The sequence below is a fragment of the Rhinopithecus bieti genome, unplaced genomic scaffold (genome assembly GCF_001698545.2).
Source record: "Rhinopithecus bieti isolate Rb0 unplaced genomic scaffold, ASM169854v2 scaffold_39586, whole genome shotgun sequence".
Lineage (NCBI taxonomy): Eukaryota > Metazoa > Chordata > Mammalia > Primates > Cercopithecidae > Rhinopithecus > Rhinopithecus bieti.
Genome location: NW_016816842.1, coordinates 1,177,297 through 1,201,346, shown reverse-complemented (window position 1 = coordinate 1,201,346; position 24,050 = coordinate 1,177,297). Strand labels below are relative to the sequence as shown.

At 41.5% G+C, this 24,050-nt stretch overlaps 1 protein-coding gene across 12 annotated transcripts in view; it reads left to right on the top strand.

Annotated features, from left to right (window-relative positions):
* KALRN (kalirin RhoGEF kinase) overlaps nt 1–24,050 on the top strand; it is a 684,488-nt gene that overhangs the window by 486,878 nt on the left and 173,560 nt on the right. For 4 of the 12 annotated variants that reach the window (XM_017855318.1, XM_017855317.1, XM_017855316.1 and 1 more), the window contains exon 34: nt 14,452–15,897. The exons of the other annotated variants lie outside the window; for them this stretch is intronic. In XM_017855318.1, the coding sequence (XP_017710807.1) occupies nt 14,452–14,514 (63 nt within the window). In that variant the 3' untranslated portion in view covers nt 14,515–15,897. Of the gene's footprint in view, nt 1–14,451; nt 15,898–24,050 lie in introns of those variants that run through there. 12 annotated transcript variants of the gene reach the window in all.

Genomic DNA, 24,050 nt, shown 5'->3' with positions numbered 1-24,050 from the left:
ACTTTGCCCCAGCAAATCCACAGCAACACAAAGTAAATTACAAAGTGGTTCTGTAGCCCAGTCCAGGGGCTTCAGGGTTGGCATGTGGCAAGTATTAATGCCTACCACAGACTCATTGATGCCAAATACTTGTGACTCACATCATAGCCTTGGTGGGAGTGTGATTGTGCCCTAGACAGAATCTTCCAGCCTCTCAAGCAAATTCTGGTTGGGCTCTGAGAGCTTGGCAGTGAGCAGTGGGATGTGGCAAGGCTGATCCCTGCTGCAGAGCTGCCTGGGAGGATTGAGCTGCCAGAACCAGTTCAGCCCCACCACAGCCCAACTCAAATTGAAATCTATTTCATTATTAAAATTTTGGTGGAAGGAGAAATAAAATCTGAGAGCGAGACAAGATGTTAAAGTGGATTAGCTGGAGACAGTCCAAGGCAAACAAGACTCAAGTGAGTACGCTTGCAGTTCTGCCAGGAGAAGGGGCACAAGAAGGGAGATGGCATGGATGGAGGGAGGGGAGGGGAGAACAAAGCTTGGAGGCTGCAGGTAGAGAAGTGGTGGCTTTCAGGGCAAGGATTTTACTGGAGTGTTCTGCATAGACCTTTGGATATATCCCTTACCCTTTTTTCCTTCTGAATCAATTAAAGGGAAAAAGTTATTTTCATATAGAACAAAATGACTGAGTCCACATTGTCAAAACTAATTGTAGGGGAAACAGGGAATGGGAAATTTTGTTCTTCAAAAGCTGAGCTCCAGGATGACTAGAAGTGACATTGGGAGTGTGTTACCTGGAGGCAAGCTCTTCTGGTAGACATGAAAATAAGCTTAAAAACTTTAAGCAGAAGGAGTTGGGCATGGTGGTTTGCACCTGTAATCCTACTACTTTGAGAGGCCAAGGCGGGTGGATCAGCTGAGTCTAGGAGTTCAAGACCAGCCTGGGCAACATGGTGAAACCCTATCTCTACAAAATATATATACAAAAATTAGCCAGACATGGTGGCACATGACTTAGTCTCAGCTACTAGGGAGGCGGAGGTGGGAGGATTGCTTGAGCCCAAGAGATCGAGACTTCAGTGAGTTGTGATTGCACCACTGTACTCCAGCCTGGAGTGAGACCCTGTCTCAAAAAACAAAACAAAACAAAACAAAACAAAAAAAGTCTTTAAGCAAAAATTTGCTAGACAGTAACCTCTGGAGCCGAGGCAATCTAGAGTAGGTAGGGCAGGCTGGAGGTGGCTTTGAAGTTATGGCTCTGCTTTGGCTGGAGCTCCCTTTACCTTATGTGCGGTGGTATAAAACATAACGATGTCATCTGTGACCATAACATAGAATTCTTGGAAAGATCTTGTTGACTAGACAAGTGGGGAAATGTAACTCTTTTTTGTGATCTTGAGCTTGGATTGAAAATTTTTGCTTGAGTTTCACCTACCTGGCACTTTAGTGTCACTTCATCCCTTCTGGTGACTACTGCCAAACTGTCTGCCACAACCAAAGTGGTGGATGGATGATGAGAGTGGGTGAATACATGGGTGTGTGAGGTGAGAACTTCCCCATTGCTGAAAAGCTGGCTTTGTCAAGAGAAACAAGTTCGAAGATCCTCTATGGTAAAACAGTGAGGATGTAACGTTTGGCTTAGGGCTTCTTCCAGGAGCAGTTAGTAGCAGATGCCAGTTAAGGGCAGCTTGCCTCAGGCTTGAGAGCTCTTCTTTTAGGGAGAAAACTGCTCAAAGAAGATGCAGAACTGTATAGATCGGACCAGGACAGATGTTCACTCCTATTTTCAACCAGACACTTGCCCCACTACTAATCGGCCTTCTCATTCTTCTCCCTCCGTGTCCCATGCAGATATGGCACTGGTTGTGTTGAGCACTCATGTTGTCATATCAGGCTGGCAGTTTGTTTTCAATCTCTCCCATTTGTAGGAACTTAAATTTGAGTCTCACATGTTCAGAATGTTCAGGTAGTCTTATTTTTTTTTCTTTAAGAACTCTAGTTAGTTCTTTTTCAAATTGCTAATTGCAGAGAGAGGCACACATTAACTAGAATTTCAGGAGAGATGCTTTCTGCATGACCCCTGCTGATCCTGGCTAAGGAATGCTCCTAGATACATTGCTCTCTGCCCCGTAGCAACTGCAAGGACTTAAACACCTCTCTGAATGTTATGATATGCTGGAGGAAAACCCAGGCTCTATTTTTTACTATGTCTGTACCCTGTCTCCTGCTAGCTAGTGTCCTTTCTGCAAGAATAGGATTTTTAAAGTTTCACTTACTGTTTGCTGTTCCTCATTTACACATGGAAAACAGATTGGCTTAGTGAGCCATAGAAGATATTAAAACTTCATTATCTTTTCCTTTGCTTGGGATTTTCATGTAGGCTGTCTTTTTATCTCATTTGCTAATTAATTCATCAGTCATTTTTTGAGCTTCTACCATGTGCCAGGCACTATTGTAGACACAGAGGATATGGCAATGAAGATAACACAAACAGCACCCTGGTTTCCTGCTTAGACCCTTCTCTACTGTGCTGTTAGCCTGAATATGCCCCATTTTGAGACATTTCAGATTATTGTTTGAAAAAAAGAAAAATTCTTCTTAAAAAAGCATTTGAAGGTATATGGAGTGGATGTAGTTTGTTAAAGAGAGGTCCTTCAAATCATGAAACCTGAAATCTGTAACTTATTTCACCTCCCCACCCCATTTCATCCCGCCACCCCCAAAATGAGAATGGTCACAGTTCTTAGGCCTTTTCCACACAGTCTCTTAAAGGGGAATGCTTATTGCATTAATTTAAAAGTCTTTAAAAATCTTAAAAGAGAAAGACTTCTATCATATGTTATCTGACATTTAAATTTAAGACAATACTGCCAACAGGGGCATATGAAGTCCAAACCATGAAATTTGCTGTTATTTGGAGGGCAAACTACTAGGAACCACTGATACATGCCCAAAGAGAAAGCTCTGTTAACACAGAAGAATGAAACTAGGTAGAGTAGAAAATTATTTCAAGTATATTGGTACACTGAATTTATTCTTTTATTCAACAAAATTTCATTGTGTCCATTGATGACCAGAAACCACGGAGATTCAGAATATATCAAAACAACTTCTGTTTTTGCCCAGTCTTCTGAGTTCACACCCCAGTTGATAATATGTGATAGTGTGTGGTGATAGGGTGGCTGTATACATGTTATATGTATTTATGAAGTGAGACAGTTGTACTGAGCTCTTCCTTTAAGCCAGTTGTTGTGCTAGGCATCAGAGAAGTTACAAAGACAAATGTGGTAGATGAGATACACGTTTACCACCCAATATGTTACATTTTATACCAGAAGCATACTTACTCTGAAAGATAAATTTAGCCTGGGAACCAAAGCATCAGAAGTGAAATTTGAGCTTGGCCTTGAAGTTCATCTTCCTTTCTGTTTTTCCTTCTTTGTTTCAATTTTGGTCCCAAAATATTTATTCTATATTCTTTTTTATTGAAATGTACAGTATTTATATTACCTAAATGAACGTTATGGGTCAATCTGATTAAATGTTACTTACCATCTTATTTCTATAGATAAAATGTATTCCTAAGTATAAACATCTGATTTATATCAAACTTCCTAAATTTTTCAAAATGTAAAATATACATGCAAAGAATGCATAAACAGAGCTGAACAATTTAATGGATAATTATAAAGTGAACATAGACGTCAAAACCATGCAGGTCATGAAATAGAACTTTGCCACCTTTTCAGAATCCCTCTTTGTGCCCTTCCCTGGTCACAACCCTGGAGGTCACCCCTCTCCTTGTATGCATAATAGTGTCTTTCCTTTTTTTTTTCTTTTAATAATGTTACCTTCTATGCAGGTATCCCTAAACAATTTCATTTCAATGTGGCTGTTTTTATATGACTAGAATCATTCTATGTATATTCTTTTGTGTCTTGCTTCTGTTGCTCAATACTTATTTTTATGGGATTCATCCATGCTGATGTGTATAGTTCATTCATTTCCATCATTATATAGTATTCCATTTTATGAGTATACCACAATTTCTCCATTCTGTACATGCAATGTTTGGGGCAATTGTGAACAGTGCTGCTGTGGATATTCTGGCATACATACCCCTGTGCATGTGTACTTGAATTTCTCTAGGGTGTAAAACTAAAAGTAAAATTGTTAGGTGATAGGATGTGTGTATATATTTTCAACTTTACTTGAAGATGTCAACTATTTTTCAAAGTGCCGATACCAAATTTGCACTCCTGCCAATATATATGAACTTTTCCATTGCTCTATATCCTCACCACTACTATGTATTGTTAGACTTCAGAATTTTTACAGATCTGGTGGATGTGTGTTGATATGTACTTATGGCTTTAATTCGTGTTTCCCTGCTTACTAATCAAGTTGAACATCTTTTCATATTTGTACTGGGGCTTTGAATTTTCTCTTTCGTAATGTTCCTGGTTCAAGCTTTTTCCTGTGTGTACAGTGGGTTGTTTAGCTTTTCTTATTCATTTTTAGAAGTTCATATATTCTGGATATTAGTCCTTTGTTGGTCATATATGTAATATGTTTCACCCTGTGGCAAATCTTTTCATTCTCTTTATTGTGTCTTGATAAATACATATAATTTTATATTCTGAAGGCTATACATTGATAAGTTAGAGGCTCATGTGATGTGACATATGAGACTTTTCTTACATTTTGTATTTTATTTTATTTTTATTTTTTTGAGACAGAGTCTTGCTGTCACCCAAGTTGGAAGTGCAGTGGCGCGATCTTGGCTCACTGCAACTTCCACCTCCCAGGTTCAAGCAGTTCTCCTGCCTCAGCCCCCAGAGCTGCTGGGATTACAGGTGCACACCACCACACCTGACTAATTTTTGTATTTTTAGTAGAGATGGGGTTTCACAATGTTGGCCAGGCTGGTAACAAACTCTGACCTCAAGTGGTCTGCCCACTTCGGCCTCCCAAAGTGCTGGGATTACAGACATGAGCCACTGCTCCCAACCATATTTAGTATTTTAGGGTACAGTTCACCATTTGTTTCTCCACAGAATAGTGTACCAATGTGGAAACTGAATATATAATGCAAGTTTATGTTAATCCTTAAGTATGCCCCTATTTTAATGAAGGAATAAGAAGCTGACTTTTTAAAATGAATGTTTGTTACATTTCACTCTATACATTATACGCAAGTAATAGAGATGCAGCAATGAAATGTGCTAGAAAAAAGATATTAAATTTGTTGGTTTTGGATCTTAGATGTCTGACAAACAGCCAAAATCTAGGAAGAAACTAGCAAAACTAAACATCTGTTGCTCACAGGAAAGCCTTGCAAATCTTAATTTTATATGTAATCCTTATGACCTTTGCCATCTAGTTACTCAACCCAAAGGATATTAGAAGACGAGAAAGTTTCTTCTCTATAGGCACACGTATTGCCACAAAGGCTAAGCTGTTGACAGCAAGGGAGGATACAGAAAAGCTATGAAAGCAAAAGCTGATGGAGGAACTAACTCCAATAGTGTGGTTCTATTTAGTGAAGCTATCAGGAGTGCTATATGGCTGGGTGTGTTCTGAGGTCCTTGCTTATATTTTGCACTACACCAGAACAAACAAGCACAGTGTGATGTGTTTGGCATTGTGGGCAAGAGAGAGATCTAGAAACTGGGACCAAATGTAATTAAGAAAAACAAAGCTTCCAGTTTGGGAAGATCAGACCATGTTCCACATTAGACTTCACTGAATGGGTAGAATTTATCCAGGCAAGATTAGTGTTGGGAGCAAGGAGGAAGATCATTCCAAATGGATCAAACAGCAAGAGCGAGGGGTAAGGGAGAAAGAAAGGAGAATGTAGGGTAAGTTTGGGGCATGGAGAGTCAGTATGCCTGGTTCAAGTTCAGGGTTTGTGAATTAAGGGTTGGGAAATAAAACTGGAATGATTGGCTGGGTCCATCATGGCAGCTGCTGAACACCATTCAGAGGAATTTAGACTTTCTTGAGTAGCACACAAAAAACACTGAGGGGTTTTTTTTCAGCATGATGGTTATCGAATTACATTTATCTTCACCTTGATGCATCATTGTCCTTTTATTCTTTCATTCTCCAGCCTCCAAAACAGTCTATTGTTAGTCCATCCACAAGCTCTGGATCTCCTCCTTTGTAGCGGCCTTCAGTGTATCAATTCAACACCTTTTTTCCCCTTCTCATATTGTCAAACATCTCCTTTTCCCCTGCCATCTAAGGCTTATTTGTTACCTCATGCTCCCAATGAGAACTGCGCTTGAACTTCTACTCCTGAATCTTCTTTCTTCAGAACTACCCCCATCTTCAACAATAGTTTTTGTTGCTTCGCTTCTGATGTCTATGATCAAAATTCCAAGAGTATGTCTCTGAAGTGACTGTACTTCTAATGCCAATTTCATATTCACTTACCCATTCATTCCCCACATTTTTTTCTGAGTACTTAGTACTGGGTGCTAAGTGCTGCTCTAGGGTGGAGGTGCAGCAGGGGAACAAAACAGGCCAGTTTTCATGTCTGGAAATGCCCACTGCTCTCCACATTAATCCATGCCCTTCCCCCCATCCCCACAGAGCCACCTACGCTAATATTGTCCTTCTCCTCTCCCTTTCCCCTAGTCAAACATTATTCTTTAACATTCAGGGCATACGTTGCCCTGAATTTATTTTGTATTTGCCATGTTGCTTAGCATAAAGCTGTACTCCTTTTTTTTTTTTTTTTTTTTTTTTGAGCCAGAGTCTTACTTTGTCACCCAGGCTGGAGTGCAGTGGCGCGATCTCGGCTCACTGAAAGCTCCGCCTCCTGGGTTCACACCATTCTCCTGCCTTTGTTTTAAGTCAAAAATAAAAAGTGTCTGTCTATACAGTTTATATTATATAAGACTTCATTGATACATCACTTCTTCACATTGAAAATCCAAAGACTTGACTTTTCTTTCTTTTTATTTTTTTTGAGACAGAGTTTTGCTCTTGTTGCCCAATCTGGAGTGCAGGGGCGATCTCGGCTCACTGAAAGCTCCGCCTCCTGGGTTCACACCATTCTCCTGCCTTGGCCTCCCGAGTAGCTGGGACTACAGGTGCCCACCACCACGCCTGGCTGATTTTTTTTTTTTTTTTTTTTTGTAGTTTTAGTAGAGACAGCATTTCACCGTGTTAGCCAGGATGGTCTCGATCTCCTGACCTAATGATCCACCTGCCTTGGCCTCCCAAAGTGCTGGGATCACAGGCGTGAGGCACCAAGCCCAGCCAAAGCTGTACTCTTAGCAATGATTTGAACACTCTCTGTTCCTAGTGCTTGCCTTTCACCCTGGGATCCAGCACTATATTTCCAACTGTCTGTGACATAACTGCATTTGGATGACCTGTTGCATTCTACTCAACAGAACTGAAACTAAACTCATCATATACCACATCCTTGATCTACTGCTTTCTCAGTTTCTGTCCACACCTTTGTCTGTAGACATCGTGGCCCTCCTTCACTATCTGCTTGCTCAAGTGACTTCCATTGGAGGGCTGTCACGATAGCACATTCCTCAGCCTACTGCATATTCTGTATAATAGCCAAGGTCTGTCCCTGGGAGCTTCTAGAGGAAGAGCATGGCTCCCAAACCACATAGCTCTTTCTAGGACCTAGAGCTTCCAGTGAGGAGGCCCCTTCTCTCTGCTCCTGCTCCTCCCCTGGGGCCCAGGCAGTCTGCAAACCTCTCCTCCAAATGTGTGTTTTCTAGTACATGTGTGATCAGCTTCAGTAACAGATAATGATCTCACAGTTTCCTTCATCTACCAAACTATACTGTATCGCTGTGTCTCCAAAATTATTCATCTGTCCTGAGAGGTACCTTTCTGACCTCAGAAAAGTATTGCTGGAACACATCTTCATCATTAGATTGATTGCTGGAATCCCATCCCTCAGCAGTTTGTGAGATAGTATCTCCTTCTGGTTTGCTATTGTTTCTCATGGGTTAGTTTTTAATCTCAACCACTGAATCACAAGATCCATGAAGGCAAGCTTATGATTGCTACTGTGTGTTACCTGCAGCACACTGAGGTAGAAGTAGCTTTTCACAGAAACTGCACAAAAAAATCATTTGAATGATATGTTTTATGTATATATCTCTGGTTTGTGTATATTTATGAATTTGTGTGTGTGTTCCTCAGTGTGCTTCCCATATACTCTGTAAGAAGTATTCATCTATGTGGTTTGAGGGGCAAGGACTTGGATATTTTCCCTGGCCATCAGGCCGGTGACATAAACTAGTAAGTCGGGTCCTCCACAAGCTCATGACTTGCTGGCGCAATACAGGGCTTACCTGAGCTGTAGCCTGGAATTATTTTTGCCCCCGCTTCCTATTCTCTCTCAATATGAAAGACTAATTTTGCTTTTAAACATGAAGGAAGTGGCTGGGCGCGGTGGCTCATGACTATAATCCCAACACTTTGGGAGGCTGAGGCAGATGGATCATGAGGTCAGGAGTTCGAGACCAGCCTGACCAACGTGGTGAAACCCTGCCTCTACTGAAAATACAAAAAATTAGCCAGGCGTGGTGGCACACCCCTGTAATCCCAACTACTCGGGAGGCTGAGGCAGGAGAATTGCTTGAACCACAGAGGCAGAAGTTGCAGTGAGCTGAGATCACACCACTGCACTCCAGCCTGGGGAACAGAGCAAGTCTCTGTCTTGGAAAATAAAAAATTAAAAATTAAAAAAGTTTTTTAAAAAAAGAAGGGGGAATATGTATGTGTACATATATGCTTGTATGTGTGCTTATCTATGCATATGTACATACATATGTGCATGTATATATGCATATATGTATATATGAAGAAAATATATGTAATATATATTTTCTCCAAAATGTAAATTACATTTCTCCAAAATGTAAATAATGGATATTTCTGGGTGGTGGTTTTTTTAGTTTTTGTATTATGTCTTACAATAAGACATCATAAATTTAACAAAAACCTAATAGATATTGTTTTTTAAAGACCAGAGAGGAACAAGATTATGAGATAGTTGCTGGGGTCCACCCTCTGCATGAACCAAGGGTGAGGGACAAGCAGGTTCCTAGCAGAGAACAGGGTGATCCGCTTCTCAGGACCTTGGGATTCAAGAAGGCCATCAGAGAGTGAATTCAGGCTGACTTGCAGGACTGGCGGAGGTTGTCAGCTGAAGAACTGGCAACTTTGTTTAGTTGCAAAGGTCTGGAGCCTTGGACTGTGAAAAGAAAGAGAAGGAAAATCCAGGGGGTAGGGGGCTGGGAGCAGGAAGGGGATGAGAAATTCTTGAAGGTTTTCCCCAAAACTCAGCAGTTTAGAGACCTGTGGAAAAGGTGAGGAAAAGCTTGAAACATGGCTTCAAATTCATGAGGCGTTTTCATGAAGAGATATGCAGTGGGAGAGAGAAGCAGACGTGTTTCCAGTTTGGTGTTCACTTTCTGTGATTCCAGAGGGAGGGTTTCCCAGAGTGACTCAGCATGGGGACACGGAGATCCAGGTCAGGAGGGCCCACAGAGCGCCCACTAGGGAAAGCGTTTGCCACTGTGTGAGCAGCAAGCTTTCAAAAGGGATGTGGGTCAAGACAGCTCCCCCAACCCGGTTACCCTCTCTTCCCTCCTCTCCCACAGTCTAAGTACAGAGGGAAGGATTTCTGGTAAAGAAACTGTTTCTAATCTTTCTAAATTGGAAACAAACAGAAAATGACATGAAACAAGTATTTTCCAGGATGTCTCTCCCACACTGCCTAGGTTCAGAGTTCTCTCAGAGGGTTTCCTGAGCAGAGGGAAAAATGGAAAGAGGAAAAACAGAGATTGAATGTCTCTGGCTGTGGCTGATGTCTTTGCACTGGGGTGGTGGTGTGGCAGTGGGCGTGGCCAGCCTGTCACTCAGGAGGCAGCATAACAGGTGGGCATACCTCCGCACCACCTCTGAGGCCTTCCTGCTCATCGCTGACTGCTCAGCCAGCCTGTCTTTATCAGTAACCTCCTTATAGAATTTGGGAAGAAGAGCCCTGGGGTCAACATGAGCCGCAAACACAGACATCTAGATCCAAAAGGAGACCCTTCAGGCAGAGTAGGATGCATGATAAAACAAATAAGAAGGTCGCAAAAATCAGTCCTTGAAAAGAGCTAACCTGAAAATGTGTTTCATGGTATTAATTGATGTCTTCTCTCTATGCAGTATTTAATATTTTTGTTACTGTGTATCTCAGTTTTTAATTCTGATGGCTGCAACAAGTGATATTTCCAGTCTGGGTTCTGGTTTGAAACCTGAGGTGGAGAAAGCCTTTTTAAAACCAGTTAATATAGTATTTGCAGAGTTTCTCTGTAGGAAATGGAGGAACACAGAACACATAAAGTCCCTGCCAAGGACAGAATCCCTCACCCCATTTAATGGAAGAGATACAAGCCTTTCCCTAAAAGTCCCTGCCAAGGACGGAATCCCCCACCCCATCTAATGGAAGAGATACAGGTCTTTCCCTAAGAAGTCACGCTATAAGTGGGCAGGCAGAGAAAAGCACAAAGGCTGCCTGCAAGCAAGCCATCCAGAGGTTAAGCAAATGACAGTAACCACTGCCTTTCTTACTGAACTCCTACTATGAGCCTGACATTTTACATGTACTCTCTCCTGTCATTCCCACAACAATTCTTCAAGGTAAGTATCATTATCCTCATTTTGCAGATGAGGAAAATGTCACTCCAGGAGGTTGAATAATTTACCCAGGGTCACACAACCAGAAAGTGGCAGAGATGAGATTTGAACCCAGGTGTTTCTGATATCCATTATGCACACTGCCTTCCACTGGCCAAGTCCACTAAATAAAACAATTGGATGATTCAGGCAGAAACACACAAAGCAACATTTTGGCCCAAATAATATAAATTCTATCAGTTCCGTCTCCTTATCAGCTGAATAAAACACACTTGAATTTAAAAACCAAGAAAATTCTGTGTTCCATGTATTGTCTGTTAACCACTCACTGTCTTCTGTGCCAAGCAGAGCATGGCATGAGTCAGGAATTTAGAGGAGGCTGTTTATTATGTCTTAGCCATACAAATAGCAATTCAAGCACATCCCTGCCTCCCTGGTTTTCTAATCCATCAGACAAAAAACATTGGAAACATACAGTTGAATGAAGATGAATTTGAAAATCTGTTGCAAAATAGCTGCCTCAAATTCTTAGTGGAACAAGAAGAGGTATAATATAATAAACATGTTCTCCTTTTGTGGCTATTTTTCTATCACTGGATGTCCAATGAATGCAAAACATCTCGTTATAGCTCAGCTCTTATTCCAAGAGTCTAACATTAGAATGGGGCCTACAGTATATTAAATAAACAGCATTTATATGAAGGAGTCTGTACATGAATAAGGGGAGATAGGGGAAATTTTAGCATACCCTCCCCTCATATAAAGAATGCTGAGAAGGTTTGGTTAATAAAAGCCACTGTCCTATAAAGTGGGTCTCACTGATTCTTGCCCCTCATGGAAAATGCCAAAGACAGGTGCTTCTGGACAATGTGCGCTGGAAAATGTGAAAATGTACTCGATATCCTGCAAAACTCAGCTTTTCCGATGTTGGAGTGGTTGGCATAAAGAAAAGACCTCTATGCTAAGCATTCCAAGACAAGTGACCCTTAGAATTACTAGGTAAATATTTCAAAAAGTTGATCTCAGACTCTACACTGGCCTACAGAATCAGAAAGCCAAAGTATAGAGTTATTGGATATGATAGGTATATGAATTCTAAGCTGAGAGCTGTTTTCTCAAACAAGATAAATTATTAGCATTTCAAAAAAAATTTTAATGGTCTCTTTTTCACACTTCCACTTAAACTTTTCCAGTAGTCCTTGCCCTAGGCCAGATTTTGAAAATCATCTCAATAATGTCATGAATGACTGTCATTTTTAAAGTTAAGAGCTATGCATTGATGTTTAGGTTAACCACTCTGTTAAGGTACCAAGTGGGCTATATAAAATTATGGCTTCCCGGATAACTGTGTATGTATTTTCTCAGGGCTTAAGGGAGCAAGTGTTCAGTATCACCTATATGGGTTTATCACCTATTTCCTATTTCTCACACATCAAACCATCATGAGAAAGATTTGTGGATATACAGAGATCATCATAGCTTAATATACATTTATATAGATAGATAGATATAATGAAGTTACCCAAACCACTTCAGGTGAGGTCCTCAGGGACAGGATAGATTCTTATGTGAGGAATGCTTTCCAAGATTTTTAGAATTCACAAACATACAAATATACAAATATTATTTAGAAGATGGATTCTCCTTTAGAAGAGGCAACATGTACAGCGGTTAAGAACAGCTTTGAAGTCACACAAACCTTGGTTCAGATCTCACCCCCTCCACTTGCCAGCTGTATGATCCTGGGCAGGACTTCTCCAGGCCTCAGTCTGCAAAATGAGGGCAATGGTATTTACCCACTCAATGAGGTTGTGGTGCAGATCATGTGAAATGATGCATGTGAAACACTCAGGACCTTGTCAAACATGTGGTAAGCACTCAGTAAATGTTAGCTATTAATAATAAGAACAATAAAATATTTTTAAACTGCTATCCTCTTCAGAATTTTAACAACCATATAAAAAGCAGAATGCCAAACTTAGCATTTATAAGACTATTAAATCCTGCCACTGAAATAAATTCTGTAGGCCTCATAGCCCATCTATTAAAAAAACCTGGTAATGACAGTGAATTATGGTTTGGGGGGGCGGGGGGGTTGTCTAGCTAATCAGGACAGCTGATGCCGCCTTCCATGCTAATAACATTGCACACAGAAAAAAATGTGATTTAAAATTCTTTTTTTTCTTTCTTTTTTTAAATTATACTTTAAGTTCTAGGGTACGTGAGATGGAGTCTCACTGTGTCGCCCAGGCTGGAATGCAGTGGTGCAATCTCAGCTCACTGCAACCTCAGCCTCCCAGGTTCAAGTGATTCTCCTGCTTCAGCCTCCCGAGTAGCTGGGATTACAGGTGCCCACCACCACGCCCGGCTAATTTTTTGTATTTTTAGTAGAGATGGGGTTTCACTGTGTTGGCCAGGTTGGTCTTGAACACCTGATCTCGTGATCCACCCACCTTGGCCTCCCAAAGTGCTGGGATTATAGATAGGCGTGAGCCACCACGGCTTGCTGTGATTTAAAATTCTTGAGCCATTTTTGCCCTGGTAAAGTTGGGATCAGTGGGTGCACCAGTCCCTTTGCCGTGAGTTATTCACAAATGCATGTGTATAGCTCCTGGCTTTCTTCAGAATCTCATCTCCTCTCTGAATCCTAAGTATATCCTATATTCTTGGAAGCTCAGGGTAACTACCACTTCAGCTTGATGCTGAAGTATTTTATCTCACTAAATGAACAGTTTTTGCCCAGCTGGATTCTCACTAAGAGAGTTTCACACTGTTCTTCTCATTTCCATGCGGCAAGTGTGATAGAACCTTTTGCATCATGGAACTGAGCCACAGTCAATGTGAGACTGTGAGATTATACTCTGGAATTGATCCTGAACTTTTCTCTTGGCCAGGAGCCATTGCTCTTTAGAATAGATCACTCTTCTAAGAGCACTACAAGTTGACCTTCTTTGAGAGGTCATTTTTCTTAAGGAAACAGTGATTTCCTTGCTTCAGGTGGCCCAGTAGAGATGGTGTAAGCCATGCTGCATATGGAAGCTGGGTCTCCAGCTTGTCTCCCTACTCGTTCACTCTCTCACTCAGGAATTCACTCCCTTAGGCAGCCTTGCAGTCTGCCCAAACCAACTGCATGCCTTGGAAAAATTACAGATTGCCACCTGTCATGGTCCCTGGAAACACTTAAATCATGAATTTTAAGTCCATTACTATCAAAGATGTACTATATAAATGGGTAAACTTTTCTCAGTTTCTTTCTCCCAATTAAATGTTATATAGCAAGACTTGCTGGTAGGGCACAGGGGCCCTAAGACAGCTTAAACAACAAAACGAATAAAGGATCTGAAATAAACTTTAATGATCACTGTCACTAGGACCTCACATTTAATGTGCCCCCATTTCTATTATTCCTGACTCAACTCCTGCTTATGGGTCTGGAACGTTGGTAAGCCACTGCAGGACTGGTTTACAGGTGTCTAATGGGATGAAAGCATATGGATTTGAGTTCCAACAAAGTTAGTAAAAGTGGTTCATCAGTGATCCTCCTCTGGATTGTGGACTTGGTGGGCTCCTTCTGAACCTTCAGACCAAGGAAAGTCTTACACACACTCTGTTTCCTCCATATCCTCTTCTACAAAATGATTGTGTGTTTGTCAGGTTGCACTCTGCATCGGGTTACTAGAAATACAGTAGGTTGCACTGATGATTTAACTCTGTTTTCTATAAGGGCTACGGGATCTCATGCAGATTTTTGCAAAGTTATATGCAAATCACAGAGCCCGGCCCTTTTCTTAACAGGATGGCAACCTTGTTCCTCGGTGGCACCTGGGACCTGGAGATCCTTTCTCCACTTACGTTTAGCGCGCATCCTGGGACTTGTCCCTGCAGCTCACCGGGTTAGCCGTGGCACCGTTGGGACCTCCCACCAGGACTCCAATCACCCACCTCTCTTGAGACTTCTCTGGCAGGGCTGGTGTGGGGTGCAGCCTTTGCTCAGAGGGCAACATGTTCCAAGCAAAATCTCCCCGCCTGGGCCATGGGTTCACCCTCGGGGCTCCCTTCTTCTCTACTGGGTGCAATTCGAGGTTGCTGAGCTTCTCTCCAAAGTCTAAAATGGTGGGGCAGTAGGGACCTGTGAGAGGCCCCATGGCCCAATGTACTTCCCCCAGATCCCACTCAGAACAGCAGGTACGCCCAGGCCCCTGTTGCCCTAGAGGTCTGCAACATGAGTGAAGGGGTTAATTAGAGGGACACACTTGTCTCTGAAGTTTACACCAGGATGAACATTTCTATTAGTGGTCCCCAATCTGGAAAAACCCATCATTCTAATCTAGCTTGCATCCCCACATCATGAGAAAGAGGGAAGAAGAAGGGATGATGTGTGGTAGAGAAGATGAGGGTTAACTTTAGCCTTTCCCAAACACTGGCAACAACCACTTCCTCAACAGTTTTTCTATCTGCTTCAGCCTACCCAGATTTTTTCATGTTTTTCTAGCTCCTCCATAACTTCCCTCCCTCCCGAGGTCTCTGGTTCAAAGACCACCCTACCAGCCCCTATTTGCTTCAGGTTATCCTGTTGAGGGTGGGTGGGAAGTGTGAGAAGATATAACTGAAAAACTGGCCACATGTTGGTAATTGTTGAAACTAGATGATGGTACATGGACATTCATTATACCGTTCTCTCCACTTCTGTATATGTTTGCAATTTTTCATAATAAAAAAGTTTTAAAAGTCCTCCAGTTTCCAACACACTCAAGAGAGAGCCCTAACCCCAAACACAGAGTTTCATGGAAACCCCACACCAAGGCAAGAGGCAGAGATGATGATTCCATTTCATATATACACTCATTTTCTAACTTTTTTTTAAAGGCCCACTGCTTTATTTTCAATAGATTAAATCTGATTTCTGAGAGGTCCTGAAGTTGGGCTTACTTCCCTGGCTGGGTTATGGGGGAGGGCAGGGTAAAGGAATCCTTAAAAAAGTTTACACTTTTATGTATCTCACAATCTTATTGTGAGGATGTGACTTGTTCAGTGTTCTGAACTTTTCGAAGGAATCGTGCTCTCAATGCAAAGTGTCATTCTCTGGAATTGCACCTGGCTCAGGAAAGGACTGTCTTTGTACTTGAATTTAAATCCAATGGAGAACTTTAACATGGGCATTTGCATGACTGAGAATTGCTGCTGTCTTTTTTCCGTATGTCACTTTCTTGAATGTGTTCTAATAAAATGATTCTAAAGCAGGCTGTTGATATACAGTGATTTATAAATACTTTCTATTGAGTGCTGAGGCCCTTAATTCTCTGCCAAGAATCCTCCCCATCCCACTTTCCAGAAAGATCTGTCAAGCTGGAGACAGATGCAATGAGCGTGTGTCCGGCATGATGGCGGCACCACTGCAATTGCAGCACTAATGAGAATCATATCAACCACAGCAATTTTGTCTTCTGGTTGCCTAGCAACAGAATTTGTTTTTCAGAATAAGGATAATCATAGGTAGAAGATGAGTGTGGTGGCGGGAAGGCAGAAGAGGGGGCAGGACAGGAACAGGAGTATAATTGACTCCACCAGGGAGGGAGTGAGGGAGCAAAGTAGAAGGGAGAGAAAAGCAGCCAAAAAGAGAGTCAGGCGAAGTTCAAACTCGTGCTTTTCAGTGGTAGTCCTCAGCACGTTCAAGTGATGATCAATGGTTCAATTTTATTTACAAAATTAAACCTTCTGATATCAAGCTATAGCAATTTACAAATCTCATTAGGCAAACTGGAATCAAAAGGGGAAAATATATATCTCTGAAGGTAGATATTTTGAGAAACACTTTTTATCCCAATCTTTATGCCCCTCCAGCCAAGACTAGCTAGGGCAGGAGTCCCTAGCCCCTGGGCTGCAGACTAATGCCTGATGATGTGAGATAGAACAGTTCCATCCCCAAACCATCCCCAACCACCCCCTCACCCCTCCCATTTATAGAAAAATTGCCTTCCATGAAACCAGTCCCTGGTGCCAGAAAGGTTGGGTACCACTGAGCTAAGGCACTCCCATGAGCTAGTAGCAAACTTGGGCCAACTCTTTGGGAAAGAGGCATTGTTAGGAACCTCATGGCTTAAAGGCTTCATAAAGGGAAGGGGAGGCAGAACCAGTCAAGGAGGCTTCCATTCACTGGGCACTTTTCTGACACCAGGTACCAAACACTTGATATCCTCCTTTAATTTTCACAGCCATCCTGAGAGGCAGGTAGTACTTTGTTTTCCAAATGAAGAGAAGTAGATAACTTAAACTCACAGCTAGAACAGAGCAGATCTGTGATTCAAATTCAGATCTCTCATCCCCAAATCCATGCTTTTCCAGGCCACTGGGCTGATGGCCCAGGTGCCCAGCCTGGGGTCTTCCTTGCACACCTCCCACAGGTGTTCACATCAAGGAACTGTGCAGTTCTGTATGCCCTCAGGGTACAGATCAGTGTCCTACTCTTCCTTGTGTGATTGGAGAACCCTGACGGCCAGGGTCTTTGTAGCACACATCCATGTATCTGTGCCTTGGTTGTGTAGAGCACAGGCTGATGAGGCAGAAATCACCGTTTGGTTTCCATAGGGATTTGTTTACTTAGCAAATGTTTTTCGAGTGCCTCCAAGTGCTGGGCATTATGAAGTGGGTGAGTAAACAGTCCCTGTTCTCACAGAGTACCAGTAGAGGAGACAGATATTAAGTAACACATATGAGTGGATATTTAAATACAACTGAAAGGGACCTTGGAGATGATTCAGATCAACTAATGAAATTGAGACCCAGAAATGCTAGTTGCCCAAGCAATTTGCCCAAGACCATATAGCAAGTTAGGGGCAGAATAAAGACTAGAACTCAGAACTCCTGATTTTCATTCTTAGACTATTTTCCCCCAAAATATGTCACACTCTGTTCTGTTGCATATCCATTCCATAATAGACTGCCCCCAAGCCCCAGCCAGCCACATAATCATGTTGATCCATCAGGACACTATTCCTATTTTTAGGAAAAACCAGATAGTATATTGAAATGATAAAGAGTGTAGTGAAGTAAATCCCTGAGAGTGGTGCTTACCAAAGCTTGTTTTCAGTGTTATCTCAGAGCCCAGAGTAGAAACAGAGAGAGGCAAGGCTCCCATGCGGTAGCGACACTGACTAATAAGGGTGCTTACAGGTGTTTCAGTGTTTTGGTCTGACCCCAATACTTTCTCATCTCCCAGATTCAGCAGTTGCTCATTCACTCATTCATTCAACAAATATATATTGAGTGCCTACTAGGTGCCAGGCACAGTTCTTGGAGCTAGGGACACAGCAGTGAACAAAACAGGCCTCCCTCATGGAGCATACATTCTAGCTGGGAGAAACGGACAGTAAACAAAATAAATAACACAGCATATTAGAAGGTGAAAAATGCTACAAAGGAAAATAAGAAAGGAAGGTAGAGAGTGCCAAAAGTAGAGATGCATTTTAAATAGGGTAGTCAGGAAAAGACCTTCCTTAGAAAACGATATACTCAGTACATCATTTTCTTTATTTAGTGACATTTAAATGTATGTATATGCATACATATGTACATATGCAAGGCATATATACATATAATTTATATAATACAAATACATATGTAAGACCTTCCTGAGAAAATTATGTACTGTGTCATCATTATATATATACATATGTACATATACACATACCTATATATACTATACATATACAAATATACAAATGAATTGGTGACAAATATATCACTTTAAGTATGACAGTGCATTTGATGTGGTTTAACATGTCGTTGTGGGCCTAGCTCTAAATAGCCAGCATATTGTGTAATTTGAAAAGTCCCACAAGCTGCTTCCTACTCCTTACAGAAAAGAAAAGAAAAAAAAAAAAAACAAAAGCTTCTCATGGCATGTACCAATGCCCAATTCCTAGCATTTCCTTTTTGTGGGGCACTAAAGCAGTAGTTTTCAAACTTGAGTGTACATCAGAATTGCCTGGAAGGCTTGTTAAAGCACAGACTGCAGGACTGTACCTCCAGAGTTTGTGGTTCAGTAAGATTTGGAGGGATACAAAACTTTGCATTTCTAACAAATTCCCAGGTAATGCTGATGCTATGATCTAGGGACCACATTTTGAGAACCATTAAATTAAGCTATTATAGCTAGGAGGTTCCTGTTAAAATGAAGCTATTACCCGAGAAATGAGGCAACCATTCATTAGGATGAATGGACATTATCAAAGTAGTTATCCTTAAACAGCAGAATTGTTTAAAAATTGGACTATTTTTTTAAACAGGGGTAACTTTCAGAAGCCACAGCCAAAGACCCTAAGCATGGAAGAATTAAACAAGGAATGTGTCCTCAAAGGAGGTGCCAACAGTATTTCATTATTTTGTCTATCAATGCTTTACATTTTCATAATGTAATACTTTTATAAGCTCTTTTGACCACTACTTTCTTTTGACCAGTTAACCTACTAGGTAGGCAGAGCAAATGAATTATTATATTGTATAAATAAGAAAATTGAGACATAAAGAGGTTATATGGCCTCCCTTGGGCTATCAAGTCTGAGAATCCCAGCTCTCCTACTCCCATTCCGTTTTTCTTTCTCCATTAACATTTTTCATAACACTAGCAATAGCTTTCTCCTGGGACATCTGTTCTGGGATCATTAAAATCCAGGACATACAGCTTGCTCTTGGCCTTTTGCCCTGTTCAGAATCCCACTTGCTGCAAGTAGATTATTCATATAAGTGATTAACTGTGGCACATCCTAGGCCCTGCATCAGTTTCTTCTGCCATAAACACATTTTTATTCTTCTCCTACCAGGTATTTTATGGAGAAAATGCTAACTCATTTTATTATTAGCCTAAGCTAGAACTTATCATTATGAAAGCAAACCTACTGGGGGAAAACACACATAATCCTTTCCAAAGGCAAATAGAAAAGACATTTGATTATATGTACCATTGCTTTCATTCCATTAGGAGAGATAATTGAAAGTTTCACTGAAGTACCCAGCAAAATGAGAGTAGATTTTTTTATATCTGATGACTGGTGAATCACATCTTGAGTATTTAAATATACCTACCCCTCCACAAAAAAAAAATGGAAATGAAGTATAAAATCCTTTTTCCAAGTTCTTGTCCTTCTAGTCATTTTCTCCATGTCTGCACTGTCTCCTCTTGGTGAGACGGTGAGGTCTCCCATTGACTGTCGTGGTAGGACCCTGTGGGTCACAAGGAGCTATCTTCCTTCTGCTTCTATACTGTCTTTGACTATCCAGCAGCCCAAGGCTTTAGAAGTTTAATTTCTAAATCTGCCCTCATCTGTCACCAGTACATTGATATTGTGACATCTTCTTCCTTCTCTGCTGCCATTGAGACCATTCATTTATTTAGTAAACATTTATTAAACATTTACTATGTATCAGATACGCTGGGAGCCACTAAGCAGGCTACAAAAATGAGTTTGAAATAATCCTCAAAGAACATGGCATATTATAGAACCACTCTCTAAATCATATGGAATCATAAACATCCAGATGTCTTCTCTGTGTGGGTTACAGTCCCACGCAAGCTGCTCCCCATTTTCATTCTCTGTACTCTATGCTCAAAGAAAGCTAGTTCATGAGTTTTTTTAGCTTCAACATAAAATAGGCACCATTAGGAAAGAAAATATACCTGGGGAAGAGAAAAGTGGGATGAGGAAGGAGAATTAGTCTGTGATTCTGAGTACACACAGAGATAGGTATGTGTCGGAAACAGGGAGCAGTGTAGGATCTAATATCTGCTGTAGACATTCCATGTATGGACCATGGAAACTGATATATGTGGGTCATAAAGCTTGGATGACTAGAAGTTTCATATTGATGAAAGATCCAGTGTGAATATGGTTTTGCTGAGCTTTAGACTCCAAAGTGTGCCGTGAAAATGACTATCCTTTAAAAAAATTAATGTTCACTGCATCACAAGGACTGAACATAGGAGAAAACAGGTTGAATTGCGGGAGAGAGTGGAATGCAGAGGATTCAATGAGCTGAATCAGTATTAGAGAACCCATAAGAAATATCCTAATCCAACAATGTGCGTGTATGTGCATATAGGTACACAAATACATATGCACAGGAAATGTGTTAAAGGCCAGTTTTTATGAGGATGAGTCTCTTAAATATATTTCAAACTTACAATCCAGAAAGGAAGACAAGTTTAGAAAACCAAAAGTGCAGTCAGAGCTAAAGATAAGATTGTTAGGTGACCACACATCTTCCTCCCATTTATATGGAGCCACCTGAAGGTGTAGCACCTTTTACACTCTCAGCAGCTTAGAGGGGCTCAGGCTCTGACCACTCTTTTTTAGACTGGGCTTCGTGAATAGAATCACAAGCCAGGGGTTCAGGGCAGATATAGAGCTCGTTCTCAGATCTGTCCTTTGAAACCTGTTTTTACTGGTTCTGCAAACCTGTCCTGGCCCTGAAGAGAGTTTTCTCAGCACAGGTGCTTATAACCAGGCTTACTAATGACCATCAAAGGTGCCAGTGGCATGATAATACAGCCAGGCCTACCATGGGTGGATGTGGACATGGATAGTAGTAGCCGTAGTTAGAATTTAGAGAGTTCAAAAATAGCAGTGATGGGAGAGGGAGTTTCTATGTGTCTGCTTTTGAGTTTCTGGGATGTTGGAATAAGGAATGTTATTCTATCTGTAAGGATGTCCAGTGATTCTGTTACCTATTAATGGTGACCTTCTAATCAGCTTTATACCTAACATAAAGTGGAGGTTTTAGATTTGGCTGTGCTGAGTTCTGCTGAGTGGTTGTTATGGCATGCATCTGAGTAAAGGGAAGTACCAGGATGGGGGTGGGATAAAAAATAATTGATGTAGAAAGAGAGTTTAGATTTTATTGGTGTGGCACTCTCACTCTGAGAGTGACCTGTAAGTATAGCACTCTGATTGTTGCTCTGGTGTCTCACAGTTTCACGAGGACTTGCCTGGGATCTTGGCCCTGAGAAAAGCAAGTGGTTGATAAAATTGATTGACACAATTGAGCTTCTCCAAGGCCAGCTGGAAGTTAGCAATGAAAATAGGAGACTTTGTACTTCTCAGACTCTCCTGTGTTCTCATTTGCTATTGAGGATGCTGACCTATTGCTTTATGTTTTGGTATTTCTGGGACTATTCAACTAACAAACTTGTAGGAGAGCCACAGATATAACCCCTCAAAGCCAGGCCAACACAAATGATCTAAGTACTCTCTTTCTATCCTGCAAAACCACATAGGCAGGCTTCGAGATGGAATAAGTCATTAAGGGGGGAGGGGGTTGTCCTTGCAGTGCTTGATTGATTGGCTGATGTAGAATAAAAGTGATGACATTTCAGCTTAATGGCACAGCAAAATGTTGCTTGTAGGGCTACACACAGGCACAGCCTTCCAGGAGAGGCCATCAAGCCATCAACCCGGCATTTCTGGCTTCATGGCAGGAGTGAATGATTTAGAAATTAAAGTGAGAAAATAATGAGCCCAGTGAGTGTGATGGTCATTCAAAGATGATTGCTTAGATCATCACCACATGCCAGTTTCCCAACATGCCTCAGACCTCTAATTTGGCTGTAGTAGTAAAAAATCTGGATAACTTATTTTTCTCGATTAAAAGTCTTATAAAAATACATATGGAGCCAGGTGGGTGGCACATGCCTATAATCCTAGCACTTTGGGAGGCTGAGGTGGGCAGATCACTTGAGTCCAGGAGTTTGAGACCAACATGGCCAACATAGTGAGACCCTATCTCTACCAAAAAGATACAAAAATTACCCAGCACGGTGGCATACACCTGTAGTCCCGGCTACTTGGGAGGCTGAGGTAGGAGGATCACTTGAGCCCAGGAGGCAGAGGCTGTGGTGAGCCAAGATCACACCACTGCACTCCAGCCTGGGCAATGGAGCAAGACCCTGTCTCATAATAATAATAATAATAATAATAGTAATAATGCATATGGGAGTAGGGGTGGGAGAAGTAAGGATGTGGAGGGTTAGGTAGAGTAGCACCACTATCACATCTTTGGTAAATGTTTGACATGAGAAGGGCTATAAGGGTTATGTCCAAAATAGTATAATGATTGGGGTTCTGGAGAGTCCCTCCACTATTAGAGACTATAGAAATGGCTAATACCTCCTCCAGAGGCCAGTGAAGGGGTTATGTCTCCAAAACAAGAGAATGTGTATTGCTAATAATTAGTGACTCTCAATAAGTACTGGGTATCCATCACATTCATTCATTTATTCATCCAACAGCTATTTATTAGATACCTACTATGTGTCAGGCACTATTCTAGACAGGAAAAAGAGAACAACAACAAAAACCACAAACAAGAATTCCTGCCCTCATGGAGTTTATATTCTGGTGGAAATACAGATAAATAAGTAAAATATATAAAATGTTAGATGATTATACATGTTATGGTGAAAAATATAGCTACAAAGGAATGTAGGGAGTGCAGGAGATGAGGAAGGAGTGCAGGGAGAAACTAAGATTCGATGACTGACACAATCAGGGCTACAGAACACTAGGAAATTCATCCAGATGATCTCAAGGCAGATAGTAGTAATGAGTCTGTGAGTTTTGGAGGGAATGGAGAGGTAAGGGTTTTGCAAGAAACATACACAAGATTTTATAAGTCTCTCTTTATACTCCCCACGAAAAGCATGAAGATTGGCTGGACACGGTGGCTCACACCTGTAATCCCAGCACTTTGGGAGGCCAAGGCAGGAGGATCACAAGGTCAGGAAATCGAGACCATCCTGGCTAACACGGTGAAACCCCATCTCTACTAAAATACGAAAATTAGCCAGGTGTGGTGACACACACCTGTAGTCCCAGCTACTCAGGAGGCTGAGGCAGGAGAATCATTTGAACCCAGGAGGCAGAGGTTGCAGTGAGCTGAGATTGTGCTACGCCAGCCTGGGCAACAGAGCAAAACTCCGTCTCAAAAAAAAAGAAAAAAATGCATTGGGGAGGAGCAGTTTTATCTAGGAGCAAGTAGGAACTCTCAGATAAGATAGCCTCTGCCCCAGTCTTCATGCCTCCACTGGAGCGAAGAGTGTGCCCAGAAATGTGCCCCAGAAGTCAAGTGAGAACCTCAGACTATTCCCCCATCCTTTACCAGCAGTCAAGAGAAGCCTTTCTGATATGACATCAGCCTAGGTTTGAAGAACCTAGATTCCATTCAAAGTGGTGATGACCTCACTTATGGTATGGTTAAACATCCTTCAAGTTCACATGGCAAGATTCTCGAAAACAAATCAAGGTTTGGTCCAAGTTCTTTGTGAATCTGGGAGCCAAGAACTCGTACTATTCATACACTATTCATAAATCAAGGGAAGCTTAAAGAGGCATTGCAGATTCTGA